Below are 24,259 nucleotides of genomic sequence, written 5' to 3' on the forward strand. Positions count from 1 at the left end.
ATCTCCTGCCTTACACAATGGACACTGAGATGTACTATACAGACCTGCATCCCAGCCATCTCCTGCCTTACACAATGGTGACACTGAGATATGCTATACAGACCTGCATCCCAGCTATCTCCTGCCTTACACAATGGTGACACTGAGGCTCAGTAGAGAAAAATTATGGTCTTTCCACCTTGTCCTCCTATTTTGAGATAGGGTTTGTTTTAGCCCAGGCCGGCATTCAATTGTTATGTAGCTGAGGATGACACTGAGCTTCTGGTCCTCCAGCCTCCACTTCTGAAGTGCTGGGATCATCGGCAAGGGCTATGAAGCCCAGTTTTATGCCATGCTGGGGATCCAACACACGGGTTTGTGCATTCTAGGGAAGAGTTCTACCAACTGAGCTACACCACCAGTCCCAGAAAGGTGCTCTTTGCAATCCATAGGATTAGGTCTCCTTAATATTGTGGGGAACTTTAATCTCAATTTACATCTCAATATACACAAACTAAATTTCAAATAGGTATTAGAGATAGCTGTGACTAGCAAGACAATAAAGATCTTATAGGAAAACATATGACATGATTTATGACTTTGGAGTAGACAAAACAAAAAAAATATTTGGATATGGTCTCATTTTGTAGAGGCTAGCCTAAAACGCAGTACATAGGCCAGACTGGTCTCAAACTCACAGCCATCTGCCTGAGTGCCAAGAATACGATGAGAACCATTACATTTGGCTTAAAAAAAATTCAGATGTGATACAGTCTGTATAAGGGGAAAATGATAAATTGGAAAACATTAACGTAAAGACTTTTGCCCCCAAAGATATCATTAGGAGAGTGAGGACAGAATCTGCTGAAACAGAGGTGATGTTTAAAAATATGTATCTAGCCGGGCAGTGGTGGCGCACACCTTTAATCCCAGCACTTGGGAGGCAGAGGCAGGTGGAGCTCTGTGAGTTCGAGGCCAGCCTGGTCTACAAGAGCTAGTTCAAGGACAGCCAGGGCTGTTATACAGAGAAACTCTATCTTGGAAAACAAAACAAAAGTATCTAACGAATGCCTTTAACTCCCAAATATTTCTAGAACTCCCATATGCTGCTGAGAGGCATATATGGAGAGAAGACTTGAACAGTCATCTCACAGAAGAGATATTCAAATGATCAGCAGACAGAAAGATAGATGCTCGGTTTACCGTCCTCAGAGAAATGCAAATTGAAACCTCAGAGCATCAACACTGGGCAGTCAGCAGAAACAGCTACAGAAAGGACACTGGCTGGAGCTTAATAAGGACAGAAGAGTGAGCGTGCTCACACTGCTGCTGGGAGTGCGGGGCTAACCCAGGCTGGCCAGCCTTGACCTCACCTCCTCTCCGCTCCACTGTGCTAAGAGTACAGGTGTCTGCTGTGCTACCCAGGAAGCATAGACTTCTTTTTTTTTAAACTCAGAAAATATTAATGTGTTTGGATGTTTTGCCTGTGTGTACGTCTGTGTACCACTTTCCTGCCAGGTGCCTGCAGAGGCCAGAAGAAGGTATTGGATCCATGAGGGTTCTGAAGATAGAACCAGGGTCCTCTAGAAGAGCTCCCAGTGCTCTTAACCACGGAGCCTTTGCTCTAGCACCCAGCACAATTATTTTGGAAAGATGCTGCACACTATATAATCAAACCGAGCAATCACACACAAGTCACACTACTCAAAACAGGCCAAAGATGAAAACAAGCATGTCCGTCAGTAAAATGGATAAACAATATGCAGTCCATCTTTCTGACAGAATATCATACATCATACATACGCGCATACAAAGACTTACTGTTCTGGATGCAGGTTACACAAACAAGCCTGTGAAAAGTGGTTTGGCGGGACTCAGGATCTGTGCACTTTTCCATATGTTTGTTACGTTTTGTTTCTTAAAGTCTGAAAACAAAGCAGGCAAGATTTCCACTGAGTCATTCCCGGGTAGGTGTGTCAGCTAGAGTACTCCCTACTTCCTTCTCTAGTTGGCACTTCTCGGGTTTCTAGATTACCTGCCACCCAGTGGACCTAAGTCCGAACTATTACTACACCCCCTTGGTTCTTGGCACGACAGTCGTCCCTGGTAGATGCCCATTAGGTGACTGTGGTAGCAACAGAACACCGGCAGAGTCAAGCCCAAGAGCAGGGGCCAGGTTGTGACCAGAGCGAGACTGCCAGGAGCCAGAGAGAGCCAACTGATGCGGCCAGGCTGCTGAAGCCCAGCCGCACTAACGACCCCGCGCCCGCTGCGGTGCCACAGGAAGGTGGCGGCTTTCCGGGAGTGCAGGACGGCGGGTTGGGAGGGGCGGGGCAGGGAAGCGGGTGTCCCAGGAAAGAAAGGAGCGACTCCCAGGGCCCGGCCGCCCACCGCCCTGCGTCCCCGCGTCCCCGCGTCCCCACCGCCCGCTCACCTGCGCGACCCCGCGCTGCCGGCTGCAGACTCGGCCGGGAAGTGCCAGCGCCCCGGCTCCCGGAAGCTCCTCGGCCGCCGCCCTCCTGCCCGCACCAGCCGCCCTCCTGCCCGCGCCCGCCCGCCGGTGTGCCCGCCCGACCCTAGGGGGCGCTCGCCCATCCGCGTCGCCCGGGCTTCACCCACCCGCTGCTGAACCCTTGCGCCAGTTCCTCAGGGCCGCCGTGAAGTCCTCAGCCCAGGTTTGCCCCGTCTGAGCGCGTGAGAACGAGGAGAAAACTCCTCCAACAAGGGAGGCACAGAAAAATGAGGCATTTTCCCAAAGGTCTCTCAAGGTAGGTTAAATGGTACCAAGGAGACGGACCAGCCCCGGGGAGGTGGATACCTTTATGGAAGGAGGGTCCTATTAATGTTGACGCCCACAGCCTGGAATGAGTCTTGCCAAAAGTGTTTGCCCTCAGGGCAGGGATTTCCGGACGGATATTCAACTGCAGTTCCCAGGGTACCAAACTACTGGGGGGGGGGGGGAGGTGGTTAGGCAAGATGTTGGCACGTCCTGATGAAAAGAACTTAAGTTCTTTGCACCTACTTCCTATAGTTCTTGCTGTGAACTTTGTGACCCTCCAAGGGAATAATACAGCATTTCCTTCCACAGAAGTGTTCTTAAAATGTCAACCTCAGACTGAGCGGTGGTGGCACATGCCTTGATCCCAGCGCTCGGTACACAGACAGGCGAACCTCTGAGTTCCAAGACAGCCAGGGCTGTTACACAAAGAAACCCTATCTCGAAAAACAAAAGTAAACAAAATCAACCTGAAAACAACACATGAAATGCTGGCAGGTGGGAGTTTAATGGGCAGGTGTAAGGCCTTATCTACCCCTCTAGACTGATTTCTTTTGCTCTCCAGCCAGTCAAAAATGATAACTTGGTCTGAGGGAGACAGTTTGTGCTGTGGGGGCTGTTCATGAGTGATCTTTCTAGGCTTACTCACCAAAATTACACTCTTCTGGTTGCTGATGTTGAAAGAGATGAATATTCATCAGGAGAGCACTGGCAACCAGAATTCCTGGAAAGAAGTTGTGTCTGCAAACGCGGATTGATTAGACCTGTAGTGATGTGGAGAGGTTGGGATGTTGCCTGTCCAGAGGCTAATCACTTCATCCCTCTGAATAGCCATTCCTTGAGCATATTCCTAGCTGCACAACCCAAAAGCTAAGGATGTCATCAGAAAACATCTCAGGCCTTTAGGAAAGCTTCTCCCATCATTACATTGGCTTGATCTATGAATTTGTTCTCTAAAACTTTAAAACTTTGTGAAGCCATTTCCACATTGGGACATGTAATTTGGGGTAACCTAAATCTGTGTTCTTGAGCCTTGGCCAACTCAAATATGGCTCAAGAATAAACGCTTATTCCTTTTACGGAAAGAGCTGTCCTGTGTTTTTGCTATCAGCATCATCGTCGTCTGTGTTTGTGTCTCCTACAGTTGCTCACACTTGGTGAACGCTTTTGCTCCTTGGTGAGGACATCTCTATCTCCCTCTGCCTAGCTGTGTTTGTTAAAAAACAAAACAAAACAAAACCCTCTAGCCAGGCTCATTTCTGTGCTTAGGAAAGTCTTTCTTCCTCTTTTGTTTATTTTTGAAGATTGGGTCTCCAATAGCCCTAGGCTAACCTCAAACTTGCTATATAATTTAAATGACCTTGGATTTTTCTGATCTTCCTGCCTCTGACCCCAAACTCTGGGATCACAGGCTTGTGCCACTTCACCTGGCCAGGAAAACCCTTAAAAAAGAAACTGAGCGGGGCTGGAGAGATGGCTCAGTGGTTAAGAGCATTGCCTGCTCTTCCAAAGGTCCTGAGTTCAATTCCCAGCAACCACATGGTGGCTCACAACCACCTGTAATGAGGTCTGGTGCCCTCTTCTGGCCTGCAGACATACACACAGACAGAATATTGTATACATAATAAATAAATATTAAAAAAAAAAGAAACTGAGCACGCCTTTAATCCCATCACTCGGGAGGCAGAGGCAGGCGGATCTCTGTGAGTTCGAGACCAGCCTGGTCTACAAGAGCTAGTTCCAGGACAGGCTCCAAAACCACAGAGAAACCCTGTCTCGAAAAACCAAAAAAAAAAAAAAAACCTGAGTCTGAAGAGGGGTTAATATCACCTCCTGCTCTTCCAGAGGACCTGATGAGTCCCAGCACCCTCATCAGGTGGCTCACAATTGGCTGTAACTCCAGTTTTCTAACTTCCTCTTCTGGCCTCCACTCCCCTGCCCCCACAGCATAAATGCACAGACAAAATACAAATCTTAAACATTATTGCTATTGCATATGTATAGGTCATAGGACAGCTTTTGGGAGTTCTCTTCCACCTTGTTGAGACACAAACTCTCCTTTTTGCCATGCTATGTACTCTCAGCTGACTGGCTCTTTCTCTACTTCCCTTCTTGACAGGCTGAATCCTGGGAATATTGACATACTGACATATGTACTGACATGGCAATCGTACCATGTTTTTTTTTCCCTTAGGTTCTTGGGATTTAAATTAAATTGTTGGAGCCGGGCGGTGGTGGCGCACGCCTTTAATCCCAGCACTCGGGAGGCAGAGGTAGGCAGATCTCTGTGAGTTCGAGACCAGCCTGGTCTACAGAGCTAGTTCCAGGACAGGCTCCAAAAGCCACAGAGAAACCCTGTCTCGAAAAACAAAAACAAAAACAAAAACAAAAACAAAAAACAAAAAAAAAATTAAATTGTTGGGCCCAAATAGTGTTTTGAGCCTTTGGAAAGCCTTTTAAGTTCTGTCCTCCCCAGTCCTTCCCAGAAATCCCTTTGCCTTGGCCCTACCTCTCACTGCAGCATAGACTCCCTGGGGCCAGGGAAGGACCTTTGGGGTCCAGCAGGAATGCTTAGATGGACACTCAGACTACAGGACAAGCTCCAGGATGTCTGGGTTTGGGGGCAAAGTTGAGGTCTTGGTTCAGCTCCTCACATAGTTTAAAGGGCAAGACAGATGTAATCACATGCCCATAAAGGCTTTCCCATGGGATCAAATTAAAGTCCTGCAGGAACAGAGGATTCCTTAGGCATTAATGTTTATAGCACCTATTTCTTTGGACCCTTAGACTGTGATGGCTATACCAGATCACTATGGGGCACCTAAAGAGCTACCATCCAGGGCTAAGGAGTTTATTCTCTGGCCTGACTGACCCCAGGGGCTAAATAAAGCCTGTTGGCTATGCTCCTGACAAGTCCCCTCTAACATTTCAGTACTACCTGCTCATAGCTTTTCTGTTGCTTACTGTCTCATGCCTGGCTCTCTCCAAACCACACACAGACTTAAGGTCTCCCAACTGGCCCATCTCTCCTGTGCCCTTCGCTATATGATGTCTGTTAAGAATTTTTCCTAGCGAGCTTTTTGCTGATGCAAAAATCTCAATCAAGCCAAATTAAGAAATATCCAGGTTTAATGGGATTCCTGTGCTCTTGGGTGGCCCCGAGGGGGAACCGGGAGGCAGCTAACGGGGGTGGGGGTGAGGGTGAGGGGGTACAGGGGACCACCATGAGGGGACTTTCCAGGGAAGCAGTTTAAGTAGATTGGGGGAATGGTCAAGATTTTGGCGGGCTCGTCTTGACACTCTTCCAGGGAGGGGTCAAGGCTTGGTGGGCACAGGGATAGGGCCTCCAAAGATGGAGACCAGAGACCAGGGCTTGGGACTTACAACTTCTACCTTTACCTTTTACTTTTCATCCTCTCCAAAGGACTTTTGATGGAGCCATTTTCCGAGGAAGCTCTATTCTAATTCACTCTTCTGCTGCTACCGTCTATGCCTTAAACTGCATTCCGTGGTCACCTCTGACCCGCTGGGTACTGAGTTCAGCTGGCACGTGACGTTTCTTCTGGTGCCTACTTCTTGGTTTTCACGATTCTACACTCCTGGATTTTCTCCTGCCTCATGGGTCCCTTCAGCATTCATTCAGTTCTAAGTGCCAGTGGGTCCCTCCGGCTCTCGTGTTCTCCTTAACCCTTTACTACTCTCCTTTGATGCTGCTGTTCTATGGCCTCTCTACAGCCCAGTCACCCATGACTGGTGTGGGATGTCCTTCTGTGTATGTGTTGTGTTTATTGGTGGATGAATAAAGCTATTTGGGCCAATGACTTAGCTGAGTAAAGCCAGGCCGGAAATCAGAACAGAGATAGAGAGACAGAGTAGGTGGAGTCAAAGAGATGCCATGTTGCTGCCGAAAGAGAAAGACACCCACTAGAACCTTACCAGTAGGGCCACAGCATCATGGTGACACACAGATTAATAGAAATGGGTTAAGATATAACAGCTGAGCCGGGCGGTGGTGGCGCACGCCTTTAATCCCAGCACTCGGGAGGCAGAGGCAGGCGGATCTCTGTGAGTTCGAGACCAGCCTGGTCTACAGAGCTAGTTCCAGGACAGGCTCCAAAGCCACAGAGAAACCCTGTCTCGAAAAACCAAAAAAGAAAAAAAAAAAGATATAACAGCTGGCTAGAAATATGAATGGACCATTGGTCAAACAGTGTTGGAATTAATATAGTTTCTGTGTGATTATTTGGGGTCTCGGCTTACACATGACACCTCCCACAGGTACTTTCCTTTCAGCATGTCCCACACCAGGCTACTCATTTTGCTGTTCTTCCCTGTGTCATTTCTGTGAGAAACATGGTACCCATTTGGCTGTTTAGCCGGAAACCTAGGAAATAATGGCTCCATTTCACATTTTCACTACATTGCTCCATGTGTTATGTGTTTCCCACCATGACTGTCACCTGCTATTTGGACTGCAACAGCCTTCATCTAGAATTGTTTTCTGCCCTGCTCTGTTCTCTACAAGGGAACCACAGTGACTTCCCCAGATCACCTCTTGTGTTGTTGTTGAGGATCAAACCCAGGGCCATCCACATGCTGAGCGCTCTGCCACCAGGCTGTACCTGAGTCAGAGGGAGGTTTTTTGTTTTTTTTTTAAGATTTATTTATTTATTACATATACAATGTTCTGCCTGCATGTATGTCTGTTTTTGTTTTTTTTTTTTTAAGACAGGGTTTCTCTGTGTAGCCCTGGCTGACCTAAAACTAGCTTTGTAGACCTGGCTGTCCCCAAACTCACAGGGATTCTCTTGCCTCTGCCTCTTGAATGCTGGGATTGAAGGCATGGGCCACCACCACTCTTAGCCGGAGGGAGATTTTTACAAAGGAAATCTGATCATGTTGCTTCTCTATTTAAAACTCTTCTGCTGGGCTTCTGCCAAGAAGAAATTCAAGCTTCTTAGGGTGACTCTTCAGACCCTGGTTCCTCTTCTTTCCCGCATGATCCAGTCAGAATGCTACTTTGAATCCTGCAATAGACTGAATGTTGGTAGCTGGGGCTTTATAGGTTGACTAGACGATCTCATTTCTCCTGTCTGGAACCATCTGTTCCTGTGGAACTCAGGGACAGGGCATACTAGCTTGCAAACAGGATGCCTCCTACAAAGGATCTGAGAAACACTCCTGAGAGGATGAGGCTGCCTTTTTAATGGCATGATACTTCAAAAGTTTCTGCTGTGCAAGAGAAGCAGAAAGAACACAAGACCAGAGGGAAGGGGTTAACCACATATATTGATTAAATAACAGACGAGTCCATACATTTGGGCCAGGTGATCCTAGAATGCTGTGTACCTGGGCTCTGGTCAGGGGGTCAGAGACCCATTTCCTCTGCCAGGAAGGAGGCCAGTCCTGGGCCCCATACCCAGGATACCAGCCCAATTTTTTTGGATGATGGCATCAGCCTGGGCTACAATCAGTCTGGAGTCCCACTCCACCACTTTCCATTGGCCTGGGTCTCTGTGCCTATGCTCATACCATGTCCAGAGACACAGGGAAGAGTGGTCCAGCTAGGAGGATGGTGAGAAAGGGATGCAGCCATGACATGGTCCTGGGGAGACTCAGGCAGTGATCACAGCCAATGTGAGGCAAGGACCACACCTGGGCTGGCGAGGCCCAGAGAAGAGTTTCCATGCTCAGAGGATATTGTACGCCTGTAACTTCTCTCCTAAGTAAAAGCGGGTGAAGAGGAAGGGGCTCATGTCGATGGTATTGAACTGGCCATCTAGTACCATTTCTGCCACTGCTCGGCCGATGCCAGGTGCATGCTGAAGTCCATGACCACTGAAGCCCGTAGCAAAGTACATGTTGACAACTAGTGGATGCGGGCCCACCACGCCATTCTGGTCAAAAGTGTTATAGTCGTAATAGCCAGCCCAGGATCTCTGCACCTGCAGGTGCAAAAGATGCTGAAGGTTTTGGCAAAGCTGCAGACATGCTCAACCCACACCCTTGCTTAGGGATTAGCTGCTAAAGGGTTCATAGATGGGACAGAGCCACAGATTCCTTAGTGACTGTTAGGTGGAGGGAACATGACAGGTCAAAGGGACTAAGACACTCCAGGATCATCAATCTTATTTGATTCCCAGGCCCAACAAACATTTATTCCCTGTTAATTACCTTCAGAGTCTTAAAAGATGGCACCCTCTGGGCCAAATGGGGCCACACTTTGTTCTGGAAGAAATCATGGTCCACTTCCAGATTTGTTGGGTCTGGTTCTTCCTCCTAAGTGAGCAGTAGAGGCAAGGCTTATATACTGCTTATAATATGAGGGCAAACCCAGATCTGGTTCCTATAATCAATCCTTCAGTGGATTCCAGTGCTAACCTCAGTAACAACATAGAGTACTCAAAGGCTTCCCTCTTTAATGGCATCTTGTCTCTGTCCCCTTGCAACTTAATTTACCTCAGTGGGGCTGTAGCCTCCTAGGTAGTTGCTGCCCAATCCTTCTCGCCGAAAATAGACTCCACTGATGTCTGCAACCAATGGTGTCTCCAGACCTGGTCCCTGGGGACAGTGCCATAAGTGCACATACCTGTCATGATCAGGGGGGTTAAGACATTGCAGGAATAGCACCAACCCTCTGTCCAGACTACACACACACACACACACACACACACACACAAAACAAAAGTTTAGGAACTTTTATATCATTTCTTTCTCATCCTTAGCTGCCCTGAAGATAGTTACCTTTTCCTTGGCTCCACAGGTAGCTTGGTGCCCTGAAGGGTGCCAGGCAGTCCCTTCCCAATACCAGCCAGCTCTGCAACCTGCCCAGACCAGGGTCCTGCAGCATTGATCACTGCAGCACACTCTACTGGCTGATACTCCAGACTCTTGTCCATTTTTACCTATAGACAACAGAGGGTAAGAGGAAGGAGGCTGGGGTGTGTGTGAGAGATATAGTACAAGGGCACAACAGACGCTATGACACTCAGAGTGGACCCTGAGAGGTTTATTTCCTCCTAAGCCTAACTTCGTCAGTACTGGGAAGCAGACAGAAGGCCTATATCTGGGCAGATTACTACCCTTCTTGCCCCATTACTGGAGTAAGGAAAACACTGGAACTTGGGACTTACATGGACTTCGTTGATCCTTCTCAAGACTACCTGTTCCCCACTTGGGGTCTGCATTTGGCCAGATGAAGTGATGAATCCTGCAGGAAAGAAATTAAAAAATAAGTCTTCCAGGAAAGGTTATTTCAGCAGTAGGGCATGTGCTTAGCATGCATAAGACCCTGGGCTCTATCCCCAGTGCTGCCATCAACACAGGCACGCATGCACGCACACACAGAGGTGGTTGGAGAATGGCCCCCATAGGCTCATATATTTAATGCTTAGTTCCCAGTTGATGAACTATTTGGGAAGAATTAGGAGGTGTGTCCTTGTTAGAGAAGGTGTGTCACTAGGGAGAGGCATTGAGTTCAAAAGCCCACACTAGGACCAGGGTCAGTCTCTCTGCCTGCTGCCTGTGGATTAGGATAGAACTCTCAGCTACTTTTCTAGCACCATACCTGCCTGCCCGTTATCATGATCCCCACCATTGCTGATAATGGACTAACCCTCTGAAGCTATAAGCAAGCCCTTAATTAAATTCTTTCATAAGAATTTCTTTGGTCATGGTGTTTTTTCAAAGCAACAGAACAGTAACACACACACACACACACACACACACACACAGTCCTTGAGGGAAAGGGGGATCACACTGGTTTCTGTTGAGAAAGCATCTCATGTATGACAGACTGGCCTCAAACTTGCTATGTAGTGGAGGATGACCCTGAACTTCTGATTCTTCTGGGATTACAGGCATGTATGACCGACTGTGCTCAGTTTCTGTGATGATGGGAATATAACCTAGGGGGATGGATCGTAGGGCTTCATGCATGCTAGGCAAGCCCCCCACTAACAGCTACGTTCCTAGCTCCACGACCAACACTGGTTTCTCAAGGAAAGGAGATGGGAAGGATAAGTGCTTTCCCATAGGTACCCAAGTGAACAGATATCAAGAGACCAGAATGAACTTGGCCACACAGGAGCAGGGCCGCGCAGGGAGGAGAAAGCTGAGCTGTTTAGCAGTACCCCTCTCACAGGAAACAGCCAACCCTGGGTGTGCTGTGAGCAAAAAGGCAGAGCCTGGTCTAGGCCTTGTCCTGGCTGCAAGACGTAAGTTAAGGGAACGAGACTTCGGACTCACGTGTCACCTCTCCCTGGTAGAGTAAGACTCCCATTGATTGGACCTTTCGACGAAGACCCTGGAGCAAAGACCAAGCATCAAACCAACCTTCATCCTCCATCCCTGACATGAAGAAAAACAAATTCATGAAGCACCGGGACCCTCCTTTTCCTACTGATTACCCCCCACACTTTTTTAGGGCTTTAGAAGCAGAAAAGGTCATCTTGACCAGCTGTACTGGAGTCTAGTCATGCTGAAGGCCAAGTATGTAGCATGGTCTTGGGAGGCCCTGTTGCTCAGGAGGAATTGGTCCTCCTTCAGTGTGGAGAAGTCACACTGAGACTTCCAACCCAAGGAGATCTTCAGTGCCCATGTTCAGGGAAAGCAAGCACGTGTTCTACAGATGAACCTCACCATAAGAGGCCAGAGCCACTCCTTCTGTGTTTATCCAGGGAAACTTGTTTTGTAGCTGCTCGGGAGATATCAGGCAGACTTTGGCTCCTTCCTGCCTAAAAGAAATGTGTGCATCTCAGTTAATGTCTTAGGGATAGTATTCAGAGGGAAAGAACATAGACCCCCCATTTCTCCTGACTGCTGAATATGAAGGTTCCTCTTTCCTTCCCTACACTCTTCCTCCCTTCAGAATTCTCAATTCCTTCTTGCCCAACCTACTCCATCTTCTCTCACAACATGGTGAGGAACCACGTTCTGTCTACTCCTGTAAAACCCTCTTTTCTCTACTGCCTAGCACAAGCCGGCCCCTCCAGTGAGCATCTCCTCTGCAACACTTACGGGCTGGGGAATGAAAGTGCTCAGAGACACTGCTCTGAGCCACAGTGCCAGCTCTCCTAGGTCTTCTTGCCTCAGTTTCCCCACATGTAAAATGAGATGTTCTGATTAAATGAGTTAGCATCTGCAAACATTTATCTCTTGTCACCAGTGAGATTTATATCATATCAGAAGAGAGCCTGTGAGTAACATATTACAAAGATGTCTGACCCTTAACTGATGTGAAGCACACATGCTAAAGTGAAGCCACTGCTTACTTTTATATATGGGCCATACTCAATTAGTTGTATTGTTTGTCTGTGGCTGTTTTTGTGCTGTAATGGCAGAGCAGACAGGTTGTAACAGAGACAGAATGACAAGCAAAACCTAAAATATTTACTGTCTGACCTTTATAAAAAGAACTTTGCTGACCCCTAAATTAGGATTCTTATTAGAAGCCCAGTTCCCAATCCACTCCCTAGAAATTCTGGGTTGTTGGGCTTGGGGTGTATCTTACATGGGTGTTATGATTTGGTAAATGCAGGAGCCACATTCTGTTCATGACTGCTCATGGGCCGTGAAGGTCTGAACAAGCCTATCTTTCCTGGTAATATGAGCCAGTGGAGAGGAGGTCCCTGTGACATCACCTTTAGCTTCCCCATTTCTATCTTCCACAGGAGTTCATCAAGTATGGAAGCCAAGCAGCAGCTCAGGGCAGTGCTATGCACCTACCTTTGCATTTTTACGTTGTTTTCCAAGGTGGCAGCATCCTTTTCTGAAGCTAGCAAGAGACAGCCTGAGGGGTTATACCGGAGGTCTACAAGAGGGGCATCCACTACAGCCAGGTGTTCCTGTGTGCAGAGAAAAGCTGCTCTCCAGAGAGGCTGACGAAAAGGGGAGTCCCCTGGCCTTCTCACTACATCTCCCAGGGTCAATGCCCCAGATCAGGACAAACCCTTCTCTAGGCATCAACACTGGAAGAAGGTCAAGGATCACAATGTCTTGCTGCCTCTAAGACTACATATTCTTGGTTCCCCTTGCCAGCTAGGCTTCTGCTCTTTATGCTAAGGAAGGGCTCCCCACCCAACCCCTTGAATCTCACTGTACATACATTTATGTTCCGTAGAAAGTCGACTGAAAAGAGGGAGAGTTGGACATTCTCAGGAACAGAAAACTGCTGCCAAATTCCACCCACAGAAGGCCCTGTGGAGGAAGCCCGTGAATACTGTGAAAAACAGAAACAGAAAACAAAACTGAGGTAGATTGTCATGACGTCGAATGTAATGGAATCCTGCAATGAAAGTTCTCAGTTACATATCTAAACTTAAAGGGGAAATCCTTTCTCAAGAAGCAAGGATGTATAAACCTGTATGCAAGTCAACCCACAGATCATAGATGAACATAGCATTTTCAATCGATGCCAGATGAACTGAGCAGAAGTCAATTGTCTTCATAGGGCTGGACATAATAGAACAAAATAGTAATGGCCTGGAAGCCCAAGGGTAGGAAGTTAACCTGCAACACATTTACAAAAGAGTTTACAAAAGGAAGGCTATAAATGAAGACAGACAGGAGATCTGCGGCCATCTGCCAATCGCAAACAAGAACAACTAAGACCTCAGAAATAATGGTCCCTAACAGAAGGCAGAGGAAGCTGCACTAATTAGTAGCCCAAATACAGGCTATCGTGGACAGACCTTCAAACACTGAAGTACAATCAGTGTAGAATCTGCTTTTATAGGGAACCGTCTGGGCAACTGTGCTGGAGCACACTTGCAATCCCAGCACTTGTGAGCCTGAGACAGGATGTTGACTTTTAGACTGGCCTGGCCAGTCTGTATTGAGACCTTGTCTCCAAAGAGGTTAACCAACTGTAACACCACCTCCTCCCCTCCCCACACAAAACAATCTTGTTGCCAAGGGTCTTCTTGGCAGAAGAATCTGGAACTACTTCTCAAGGTCCAATGCACAATCCCTGTCCTTTGAACGTACAGGCTGTGTCCTCAGTAAGATGAGCATCCTATTCCCTTATCTCACCGTGTGGTCTTGTTCCACCACCAGCACCCGAATGGCACCTCGTCTACTTTCCAGCTTCTTCAGCCAAAAGGCCACGGACAGACCAAGGATCCCACCTCCGACGATGACCACATCCGACTGTTTCGGGGGCAGGTGGCTCGTGTCGTACAGCTCTTCCCATTGCTTTCCAGGCAGGATGCACTCAATCTTCTTCTTAAACTCAGACATCTTTGCATCCCAGTCTGCAGGGCATAGTTCCAGTTAGAGGGACTTATGTTTCCTTCCTACGTGGTGTGGGCTTGAAGGGCAGGCACAGGAAAAGGTGGGCTGAATAGACTCGTGGGTTGGCACGACTCCAATGTCATCCTCGCTCCCGAGATCAAGACTCGACTTTTTAAAATACGCTTTCTACTTCCCCGGACAAGCTAGGTGACCCTCATATTTAGCTCCTGCAGATCTCTCTCCCTCCTGAGCCTCATTCTCAGATATTCAACTGCAGTCATCTCCAACCCAAGTATCCCGTGCCCAGGGAACACGAGTTCCTAGTATATTCCATACTGCACAGGCTTGTAAAGCTGGTCACCCTTATCCTTAATATCCATTACTACCAGCAAGCTTCCATTTATATGGAAATGTCTCTGGGAAGCGCCTCCTTGAGGTCCATATACCTGCCTAAACTCTTTAATCTCTAGCAGGCAAGTCTACCCCTTTCCCCAGCTAACTCGGTGTCCCGCCAGCGTGAGACAGGGTGTCAAACCTTGAAGGTCACATATGTGGAAGTTATGGGTACCCCAGAACCACTCTGTATAGTATAGTCTCTGCTGCCCTCAGCTTTACCCAGAGTAAAGCCTCCTCTGCGTGTGCGTAGGCCACGGTTTGAGAGGCCCGAGCCCAAGCCAATTCGCAGCACTTTGCGAAGCATGGTCTCTCAGAGCCCGGCTTCTTCCAGCTCGGAGTGCCGCTCAGCCCCACTCCCGTGCCACTAGTCATCGCTCCGCGCCACAGGGCATTGACGTAAATGCGCCGATTAGCCAGCACCGCCCTTCGGGCCCCACCCCTCCACGCTATAGGCACTCAGCGCCCTGGGAGCCACGCCCACACCCTCTATTGGTCGGTCTTGCTTTACGTCAGTCGCCCGAGCCCTGGGCGGGGAGGGGGCGGGATCCCGGTGGCTCGTAGCGGAAGTGCGGTTGAGCCGGTTTCCGGGGACTGCTGGTGTGACGTGTCCCGCGCTTGGCGCAGCAGGAAGCGGCGGCGGACGCGGCCCGAGTTCCCGGCGCCGGCTTCGGCCCCAAGTCTTCTCCCGCTCCAGTCATGCTCGACTTCTTCACCATCTTCTCGAAGGGCGGGCTTGTGCTCTGGTGTTTCCAGGGCGTGAGCGATTCGTGCACCGGGCCCGTGAACGCGTTGATTCGTTCCGTCCTGTTGCAGGTACCACCCCCGCGGGGCAGAACTCCGGTCTAGCCCTCAGATCCATTCTGTAGTCCCCCTTCCAGGCATCACCCCGTGCCTTTCGCCCAGCCCTCCGCATACTGACCGCTTACCGGCCACCTAGACTCGACTGCCTTGCCTGCCTGCCATCACAGTATCCCGAAACTTTACGACGCCCCCCACACCTCCCGTGTCTGGGGCTGTAGCCGTATTCCGGCTTATTAGGAGGCTCTATTCCTCTCTTCGCTTATCCGGGGCAGCTTGGTTTCCCGTTGCTTTGAGGCTGGGTGAGACTGTGGATGAGAGAACACCTTTTAGGAACATTTAAGTGGTTCCCAGCTGCTAGGTCCGATTGTTTATATATGATTGTTTGTTTTCCGACTCCCACGTGTCATGCCTTCAATCCCAACATTACCCCTCTGCTTCAACTTGGTGTCTCTCTCTGTGGCGGGTGCTAGAGAGAAATGTCCCAGGACTCCTTTGCTGAGGCCAGGAATAATATCTGATTGTTGCCCAAACGTAGTTCAAAGTCTGATTTTGCTGTCGATTGCCTGAACGCTGAAACACTGTTTTTCCAGGAACGGGGAGGTAACAACTCTTTCACTCATGAGGCCCTCACACTCAAGTATAAACTGGACAACCAGTTTGAGCTGGTGTTTGTGGTAAGTGAAGGGTGTGCTAAAAAGATAAGTTATGGTCTCTACACGATCCACATTGATCAACCCAATTAACTCTATTGTGTGTGTGGTGTGTGATGAAATAATAGATAAAACATTTGAAATTTGGAGGGGAGAAAGCAAGCAACTTCTGGGCAAGGTGGGAAGATTGGCTACCTCTCAGGATGGGAAACTTATATCTCTGGAGGCCTGGGTTGAGTTGGCCTCGTTCCATTCTGGGCTGCCATGTAAGGAGATCTTTTGGCTTTGTTTCCTTCCATAAACAGGTTGGCTTTCAGAAGATCCTCACACTGACCTATGTAGACAAATTGATAGATGATGTGCACCGGCTGTTTCGGGATAAATACCGCACAGAGATCCAACAGCAAAGTGCTTTAAGTCTATTGAATGGCACTTTTGATTTCCAGAATGACTTCCTGCGGCTCCTTCGGTGAGACTTCCCCATTTTTAAACCAGTGATGGTTTGATAAGTGCCTTGCTTGCAGGTGGCTCAACAATATTAACTTCTAGGTTCAAAGCAGCCACATTTTGCAGCTCATTTCTGACTGTCTCTTTGATGTGTGGGACCTTTTTCTGGAGGCAGATTTTTTTTTTCTCCTATGTGAGTTGAAAGACCAACCATTCTATTTTCTCTTTAGTGAAGCAGAGGAGAGCAGTAAAATCCGTGCTCCCACTACCATGAAGAAGTTTGAAGATTCTGAAAAAGCTAAGAAACCCGTGAGGTCCATGATTGAAACACGGGGGGAGAAGACCAAGGAAAAAGCAAAAAACAACAAAAAAAAGGGGGCCAAAAAGGAAGGTGTGTTTGATCTTCCTGAACATGCTAGGCCGTCAAAAGTGTTAAGATGGTGCTATAAAAGGTGTGTGGTGGCCTCTTGTCATTGCTGGCCTCCCGCAGTGTAAGTGCTCACCACCCTGTTCTTCCATCCCCCTGTGGTCCAAGTTTGCTCTTAAGGATCTGGAAGAAGTGTAGTTATTATCTGGGTGGTTAGGGCTTGTGTTGTTGGGTTTGTTTTTGTTTTTTTCCTTCAGTGAGGTTTCTCTTTAACAGGTTCTGATGGCCCTTTGGCTACTAGCAAAATAGCCCCTGCAGAAAAGTCAGGTGTACCAGTGGGACCTGAGAACGGAGAACTTTCCAAAGAGGAGCTGATACGCAGGAAGAGAGAGGAGTTCATTCAGAAGCATGGGAAGGGTCTGGACAAATCCAGGTGAGCACAAGGCTAATCAGTCTCTCTGGTGACTTACCCAGCTGTGTTAGATGTTAGGGAACTCCTTTTTTTTTGTTCTTTCTACTTTCTTACCATAACCCTTTCTCATATGATCCTTTGCAGCAAGTCTACAAAGTCAGATATTCCAAAGGAGAAGGGCAAAAAGGCACCCCGGGTTTGGGAACTAGGTGGCTGTGCTAACAAGGAAGTCTTGGATTACAGTACTCCTACCACCAATGGAACCCCAGAGGCTGCTTTGTCTGAAGATATCAACTTGGTAAGAGGCATAAAGATCAGAGCAAAGGTCACAATTAGCCAGAAAGCCTTGGAGGGTATACCTGAATTTGAGAGAGGGGTGAACTGTATTTGGAGTTTCTTCAAGGTCTCAGACAATGTTGACAGGGTATGGGATCTTTCCTTAGCTGTTAGTGTTCCTGATCCCATCTTCTTCCTTTACCCATGTCCTCCAGATTCGAGGAACTGGGCCTGGGGGACAGCTTCAAGATCTGGATTGCAGCAGCTCAGATGATGAAGGGGCCACTCAAAACACCAAACCTAGGTAGAAGACTTTCAGGTGGGAGGTGGTGTGGATGGCTACAGAATTGATGAGCCATACCTTCTGCCTGCTGGCCTTATGTGTATTTGTGGTCTTCTGTGCTTGTAGTGCTACCAAGGGAACTCTGGGTGGCATGTTTGGGATGCTGAAGGGCCTTGTGGGTTCCAAGAGCTTAAGTCGTGAAGACATGGAGTCTGTGTTAGACAAGATGCGCGATCATCTCATTGGTGAGTTTGGAGGACTGGGCTGACTTAAGTGGCATAGAGTTGATAATGGGTAGAACCGTTTTCTAAACTGTACTCTGAGAACAGATCACTGTTAACACAGAACTCATAGCTGTCCCACTCTCCTCAGCTAAGAATGTTGCTGCAGATATTGCTGTCCAGCTCTGTGAATCTGTTGCCAACAAGTTGGAAGGGAAAGTGATGGGGACATTTAGCAGTAAGTACTGCACGTCATAAAGCACACATGCATTTCAGAGGTGAAAAAGTCAGACCTCTTGGGTATGTGCCTTTTGGCAAACACCTTAATTTCTAAAGTGCTAATGATAGAACGGCCTTTAGAACTTAATAGATGATTTAAATGAGCTAATAAAGTACTTAGAATAGTATGATCTGAATTTTTGGGAGGAGACTGCATGGTCTTTATCAGATCAGAAAGATGTTAGGTATCAAGTATGATACTTGGTTTTCTGACTGAATCCCTACATCTCCCCTTTAAGCTGTGACTTCCACAGTCAAGCAAGCTCTGCAGGAGTCTCTGGTACAGATTCTGCAGCCACAGCGTCGCGTAGACATGCTCCGGGATATCATGGATGCCCAACGTCGCCAGCGCCCTTATGTTGTCACCTTCTGTGGTGTTAATGGAGTGGGGAAGTCTACCAATCTTGCCAAGGTTGGTTCAGATCTCCAGCCTGCTGCTTTTACTTTTTCACCCTGTGCTTTTAGAGTCCTGCTTCTACATGACAGCTTTTTTTGTTTTTTGCAGATTTCCTTTTGGCTTCTAGAGAATGGCTTCAGTGTCCTCATTGCTGCCTGTGATACATTTCGGGCTGGGGCTGTTGAGCAGCTTCGTACTCACACCCGACGTCTCACTGCCCTCCATCCCCCTGAGAAGCATGGCGGTCGGACGATGGTGCAGTTGTTTGAAAAAGGCTATGGAAAGGATGCTGCTGGCATTGCCATGGAAGCCATTGCTTTTGGTAGTGTGGGGACCAAGAGGGCTTATGGTGTCATTTTTGTATTCCCTAGGAATTTGCAGACTTAGGCTTACCAGAGAAGGCAGAATAAGTTACTGGTATGGGTGATGTTTTTGGGTGGTAATATATGTAGTTGAAGGGGAAAAAAAGCTAGTGTATCTTAACCACAGCCTTTATCCTATTTATATCCTTTCCCTGAATGGTTTTGGTGGTGACCAAGAATAGGACAGGTTTTTTCTTACATTACCTTGTAACCAAATCCAGAGTCTGAGTAAGTAAACAAGATAGGCTTTTCAAATAGCCAGACTGGGACGTCCCAGGAAGCTGGCAGTAAGCACGAGTGACAATTGGGTGACTTCACAGAGAGTAAGAAATCTTATTAAGTTGGCAGTATGAGTGACAGTTGAGTGCTTGGAGTTAACTATTTTTCTCTCTCTAGCGCGCAACCAAGGATTTGATGTGGTGCTGGTGGACACAGCTGGCCGCATGCAAGACAATGCCCCCCTGATGACTGCCCTGGCCAAACTCATTACTGTCAATACACCTGACTTGGTGCTGTTTGTGGGGGAGGCCTTAGTAGGCAATGAAGCCGTGGATCAGCTGGTGAGGGATTGGGCCTAATTCCCCTCACAACTTAAACCTGGCAGATGAGATGGTTTCTTATGTTACTCTTTCCCTTTTCAGATCAAGTTCAACAGAGCCTTGGCTGACCATTCTATGGCTCAAACACCTCGGCTCATTGATGGTATTGTTCTTACCAAATTTGACACCATTGATGACAAGGTAAAGGTGGATAATACTGGAGAATGAATGTGACTGGAAGGTGGAATGAGCTTCTTTACAAAAGGAAGCTGAGGTGTTTGTGTGAATAGAACTTGAGTTGATTGGCCATCCTCTTTTCCTTCTTCAGGTGGGAGCTGCTATTTCTATGACATACATTACAAGCAAACCCATCGTCTTTGTGGGCACTGGCCAGACCTACTGTGATCTACGCAGTCTCAACGCCAAGGCTGTGGTGGCTGCCCTCATGAAGGCTTAACGTGGCTTTGCCTAATACCAAATTGCCGCTTGCCCGAAGTCCCCATTTCTGTATCAAGAATGTGCTTTAGAGTATGTGAGCACCTTGTCTTCAGTGTAGTGCAAAGGCAGAGTGAGGGGACTTGCAGCTCCTAACTCTACTCCATGTTCAGCCCTACCTCCTGCAAGGAGGGCCTAATCATGTTACAATCACTGCCCGATGACCCTCCCCCCCCTTTATCACCACAAGCCTCTTCCTTCTCAGGCATCTCCTTCACTCTGCCTAGATTCAGTATCATAGCTTTGACCAATGGTTGGAAAACCCAACACCTGGAGTATTGCTAACCAGTGTGATCACAGAGCCATCTGAGATAAGGAGCAGTTTGAAGTCCCAGCTCTATTGGGTTACTTCCAGAGCCAGCTCTGGGTCTTAATGGCACCTCTCTCTAGAATATACAGCTTTCGGGTCTCTGGTGCCAGGGTGACAGCCACCTCACTGTGGCAGTGATGGTGGTCTATTCTTAATTGCTGCTAATTCTAAATCTGATGATGAACTCTATACCTGATTGTTGCCCCAAAGCATCAGTTAGATCTTGTTACAAATGAGTGAAAGGTGAGTGCTCACTTCTCTCAGAAACAAAGGGAGCTGAGTTGCCTTCCAACTTGTCCCTGCTCCCAAAATCCAGATGTAAGCTTTGCATGTTTACCTTCCTGGGAGAAAACCAGTTGTCAGAAGGGTTATCGTTGTCCTATACCCCACTCCACCCCAACCCTTGGCCTCCTGAGCAGGTCCTGGCTTTTCCCCATCCTCTTCTACAGTGCCTGGTAGACAAGTGCTACGTTGAAGAACACAAACCTCTTGTTAAGACTTGTCCTGTAGTTTGGTATTACAGATGTGCTACTAGTGCAATAAGGTGAAGGCTGTCTGCCCAGAGAAATACATAATTTATATAAGAAAATAAATTTCATAAAGAAATTGCCTCTTAGATCTATATTTACATATAGGATTTAAAACTAAAATGCTAACTCATTCTTGGGTTTCTTTTTGGCAAGAAGGGCATGAAAGGAGCTAACGGTGTTCTGAGGAACTGGACTTGTCCTAAGAAACATCATCCTGTCTAAGATGAAAATAGAATGCAAGTTTCATGTTTAACAATCAACTCTTAAATGTAGAATCAGGGCCCTGGCATGTAAATGAACAAGCTTTTAATACAGCTCAGTTATGTAAAATACTGTACACTGTAAAAGATCTAGAAAACTAGAGCTTCAAGTCATGTTTTAAAAAAGCCATAGCTCAATTGAAAAAACCAAATAGAATACAAAACTGCAACACAAGCCCACTGACTCCACGACTTCTTGCTCCCCAAGTCCTGCAGAGCTGCCAGCCATAGCCAGGAGCCATCATATTGGTCTGCTGTGTAGATAAGGATGCCCTGCCCTGGGGTGGGTAGGGGCTGCATTGAGTCCTGATGTCACTGGGTATTAAACTGAACCAGGCAGCAGAGTATCAAGAAACAGCCAGCATGAAGGGAAGGTGCAGCACTGCTACCCTTATTCTCCCCCAAGCTTCAACTTAGGGTATTGGTACTTCCTGGGAGCTGTTCTGAGTTCTTGTATGTTTGCTTTTGTCACACACATCCACAGGAAGGGCCCATAGCATGGTCTAATGGTGATGTCTCCAGCTTGCTCATGTACTACAGCCTATAGAGAAACAAAAGGAAAAGAAGTTTATGCATCTAAAACTGCTGGTGCTTGTTTAAGTCACTCAGTCCTAAGTTTTCAGAAAGCAGATTCAGAGAATTTCAGATAGGTAAGGAAAGGCAAATTTTGATTTTTCCACAATCTAAAAGTTTTAGGAAGTTTCTCTGCTGACTGATAGAATAGGAAGTACTATACCTCTTACTTCACCGTGTGCTGCAGATGAACCATTTAGCTGGCCTTCTCTTGCCATCCCTGCTAAAAACAAAACGTTGGTATAGGCATTAGGTGAAGAAGTGGAATTTTTTTTTCCATTTTTCTTTGCATGTGTGCACATGCAAGTCAGGGCTACTTTTGGGTGTTGGTTCTCTTCACTGTGTGGATTGCAGAACTATAACTCAGGTCATCAAACTTAGCAGCAAATGCCTTTACCCACAGCCGTCTTAGCTGTTCCTGGGAAAGCTAAAACTATTAATGGCAAAAATGAAAACTAAGGGGAGCTAAGGGCACAGGGTATAACTAAAGATGACATGACACAAGATGAGGTAAGAGTAACTTTAGACTCAATACTAAACAGAAGCAGTGAACTTACTGCACTAAGATTGGTTTTTGTCTGAATGGATCTCACTGTGTTACCACATTAGGCTATAGCTGCAGATCCTCTAGCTCTGGCCTCCCTGGTAGTTAGAATAAGTGTGTACTACTTCATAAGACTTTACAAGACTGCTTGTAAACTTTTTTGTTTTGTTTTTTTCTGAGACAGGGTTTCTCTAGCTTTGGAGCCTGTCCTGCAATTAGCTCTTGTAGACCAGGCTGGCCTCGAACTCACAAAGATCCACTTATCACTGCCTCCCAAGTGCTGGGATTAAAAGCATGCGCCACCACCACCCGGCTAACATTTTTTTTTCCAATTTTAATTTTCAGACTACTTTTTTTTTTAATGTGCACGAGTATTTTGCCTGCATATATGTTTCTGCACCATGTGCATAGCTGGTGCCTGAGGAGGCCAGAAGAGGGTGTCAGAACCACCGGAACTGGAGTTACAGTTGGTTGTAAACCATCATATGGGTGTTAGGAGTTGAACTCGGGTCGTCTGCAGCAGTCAGAGCTCTTACCCAACTGAGCTGTGTCTCTAGTTCCCAAAACATTTTACATAGACAAAACGTGGCTGCACGCCCACAATTTGAATTAAATTTGAATACAAATTTAAATAAAAGTATGTTAGTTTGAATTAAAAATTCTGTACCTCAGTCTCACTAGCTTTATTTCATGTGAGATACATATATATATATATATCCACATATACTAATAAATACAAAGGAGGGCATGGTGATGCATGTTTTAGGAGGGTGAGGGTGAACGCAGCCTGAGCTACACAGCTATTTTCAGACAAATATCGGAGTGAAACTCTTGTGTTTTTATTTTTTTTTAAAGTGTACAAGATTAAGCTTTGTTTACAACTGTGAAAGAATACATTGGTGAAATCAGTCATTTAGTTAAACTGGATATTTAGCTAACTTAAGTAGCTGAAATAACATTGTACTAAGATAGGTGCTGCTATAGTAATGCTGTACACTTTTCTGTTTCCCTTGATGACATCTTAGCCGCATGTATTCGACTGAGACAGAAAGCATAATAGGTGGAAGACAAGCTTGACTCCACATAAAATGAAGAAAAACTGCTCTGCTAGACTGGAAGTTACCCGACAGGCAATTTCAATAGAGAGCCCCATGACCATATGGAAAACCTTTAATTTAAAAATAAATAGGCTGGGCAGTGGAGGTGCATGCCTTTAATCCCAGTATTTTGAAGGAAGAGATAGGCACATCTCTGAGTTTGAGGACAGCCAGGACTATACAGAGAAACCCTGTCTCCAAAAACAAAGATCTAGTATAGATCAAATTAACTGTAGAGCTTATAGCTTATCTCCAGTTTATGTAATCAGAGTACATGAAAGAGAAAAATTCAACCCAATGTTGCAAACATCAGCCTAAAGGTCTGTCACACTGAGGGACACCAGAAAAACTGTCCTCAAGAAAAGGATAGCAGATCATTTCACAAAAGAGAACCTGCTGGGGGGTGGTGACGCACACTTAGGAGGCAGAGGCAGGTGGATCACTGTGAGTTCGAGGCTAGCCTGGTCTGTAAGACCTAGTTCCAGGACAGGTTCCAAAACTACAGGGAAACCCTGTCTTGAAAAACCAAAACAAAAACCCTGAATGTTTTGCCCTTCTAAGTGTTTTCTAGGCCTAGAGAGAGAGAGAGAGAGAGAGAGAGAGAGAGAGAGAGAGAGAGAGAGAGAGAGGAAGAGTATGTGAAACATTTGATGCTTAGTTATAGTAATAGAATTTTGAATAAAAGACAATTTTGCCGGTTGTGGTGGCGCACGCCGGTAGGATTTGCTGAAGGAGGCAGAGGCAGGAGGATCACGAGTTCGAGGCCAGCCTGGGCTACACATTTCTTTAGAAAAAAAAAAAAGACAATTTTGTCTGGCAGTCGTAGTGCACGCCTTTAATCCCAGCACTTGGGAGGCAGAGGTAGGCTACTAAAAAAAAAAAAAAAAAAACAGCAACAAATAAATAAAAGACAAGTTTCCTTTAGCCCAGAACCTGCTTCAGCCTACCAAGCACTGCCATGACAGAACACAAAATTTTTTTTACTGGGGCTGGAGAGATGGCTCAGAGGTTAAGAGCATTGCCTGGTCTTCTA

At 47.0% G+C, this 24,259-nt stretch overlaps 4 protein-coding genes across 9 annotated transcripts in view; 1 reads left to right on the forward strand and 3 right to left on the reverse strand.

The window, feature by feature from the left end:
- The window catches only part of Tirap (TIR domain containing adaptor protein), a 13,411-nt gene extending 10,738 nt beyond the window's left edge, over positions 1–2,673 (reverse strand). Inside the window, exons 1-2 of one of the 2 annotated variants that reach the window (XM_026778989.1) lie at positions 2,599–2,673; positions 1,801–1,904 (exon numbers count right to left, since the gene is read on the reverse strand). The gene's annotated coding sequence lies outside the window, so the exon portion shown is untranslated. Of the gene's footprint in view, positions 1–1,800; positions 1,905–2,413; positions 2,511–2,598 lie in introns of those variants that run through there. The other variant, XM_005347016.2, reaches the window with a different exon arrangement.
- A 5,351-nt stretch (positions 2,674–8,024) lies between these two features.
- On the reverse strand, positions 8,025–14,872 carry Foxred1 (FAD dependent oxidoreductase domain containing 1). Its single transcript, XM_005347017.2, has 11 exons — positions 14,603–14,872; positions 13,787–14,007; positions 12,861–12,974; positions 12,482–12,600; positions 11,396–11,490; positions 11,003–11,104; positions 9,889–9,965; positions 9,500–9,660; positions 9,215–9,344; positions 8,930–9,034; positions 8,025–8,700 (listed from the first exon to the last, which is right to left on the reverse strand). Exons 1-11 carry the CDS (start codon positions 14,685–14,687, stop codon positions 8,446–8,448), a joined length of 1,464 nt encoding a protein of 487 aa, XP_005347074.1. The 5' UTR covers positions 14,688–14,872; the 3' UTR covers positions 8,025–8,445.
- A 127-nt stretch (positions 14,873–14,999) lies between these two features.
- On the forward strand, positions 15,000–20,827 carry Srpra (SRP receptor subunit alpha). The gene is made up of 14 exons (XM_005347020.2): positions 15,000–15,196; positions 15,775–15,858; positions 16,140–16,303; positions 16,512–16,672; positions 16,925–17,081; positions 17,205–17,358; positions 17,552–17,640; positions 17,746–17,864; positions 17,992–18,078; positions 18,359–18,531; positions 18,625–18,838; positions 19,275–19,438; positions 19,520–19,618; positions 19,746–20,827. The coding sequence occupies exons 1-14, from the start codon at positions 15,080–15,082 to the stop codon at positions 19,872–19,874; spliced, it is 1,911 nt and encodes a 636-aa protein (XP_005347077.1). The 5' UTR covers positions 15,000–15,079; the 3' UTR covers positions 19,875–20,827.
- Fam118b (family with sequence similarity 118 member B) overlaps positions 20,779–24,259 on the reverse strand; it is a 47,535-nt gene continuing 44,054 nt past the window's right edge. For 4 of the 5 annotated variants that reach the window (XM_026778988.1, XM_005347018.3, XM_005347019.3 and 1 more), the window contains 2 exons: positions 21,749–21,808; positions 20,779–21,553 (listed from right to left, as the gene is read on the reverse strand). In XM_026778988.1, the coding sequence (XP_026634789.1) occupies positions 21,540–21,553; positions 21,749–21,808 (74 nt within the window). In that variant the 3' untranslated portion in view covers positions 20,779–21,539. The remainder of the gene's footprint in view (positions 21,554–21,748; positions 21,809–24,259) is intronic. The other variant, XM_013346252.2, reaches the window with a different exon arrangement.

This window comes from Microtus ochrogaster, chromosome 5 (assembly GCF_000317375.1).
Source record: "Microtus ochrogaster isolate Prairie Vole_2 chromosome 5, MicOch1.0, whole genome shotgun sequence".
Classification (NCBI taxonomy): Eukaryota; Metazoa; Chordata; class Mammalia; order Rodentia; family Cricetidae; genus Microtus; species Microtus ochrogaster.

What these genes read in the sequence shown, in the direction of transcription:
- Foxred1 (XM_005347017.2), bottom strand. Translation starts at nt 14,687, where the DNA reads ATGCTTCGCAAAGTGCTGCGAATTGGCTTGGGCTCGGGCCTCTCAAAC. An exon ending in TGGTGGAACAAGACCACACG is followed by an intron (nt 12,975 to 13,786) that starts GTGAGATAAGGG and finishes TGTTTTTCACAG; the next exon opens with TATTCACGGGCTTCCTCCAC. An exon ending in AGTGGCTCTGGCCTCTTATG is followed by an intron (nt 11,105 to 11,395) that starts GTGAGGTTCATC and finishes TCTTCATGTCAG; the next exon opens with GGATGGAGGATGAAGGTTGG.
- Srpra (XM_005347020.2), top strand. Translation starts at nt 15,080, where the DNA reads ATGCTCGACTTCTTCACCATCTTCTCGAAGGGCGGGCTTGTGCTCTGG. An exon ending in CATGGAAGCCATTGCTTTTG is followed by an intron (nt 18,839 to 19,274) that starts GTAGTGTGGGGA and finishes TTCTCTCTCTAG; the next exon opens with CGCGCAACCAAGGATTTGAT. An exon ending in ATGAAGCCGTGGATCAGCTG is followed by an intron (nt 19,439 to 19,519) that starts GTGAGGGATTGG and finishes TTCCCTTTTCAG; the next exon opens with ATCAAGTTCAACAGAGCCTT.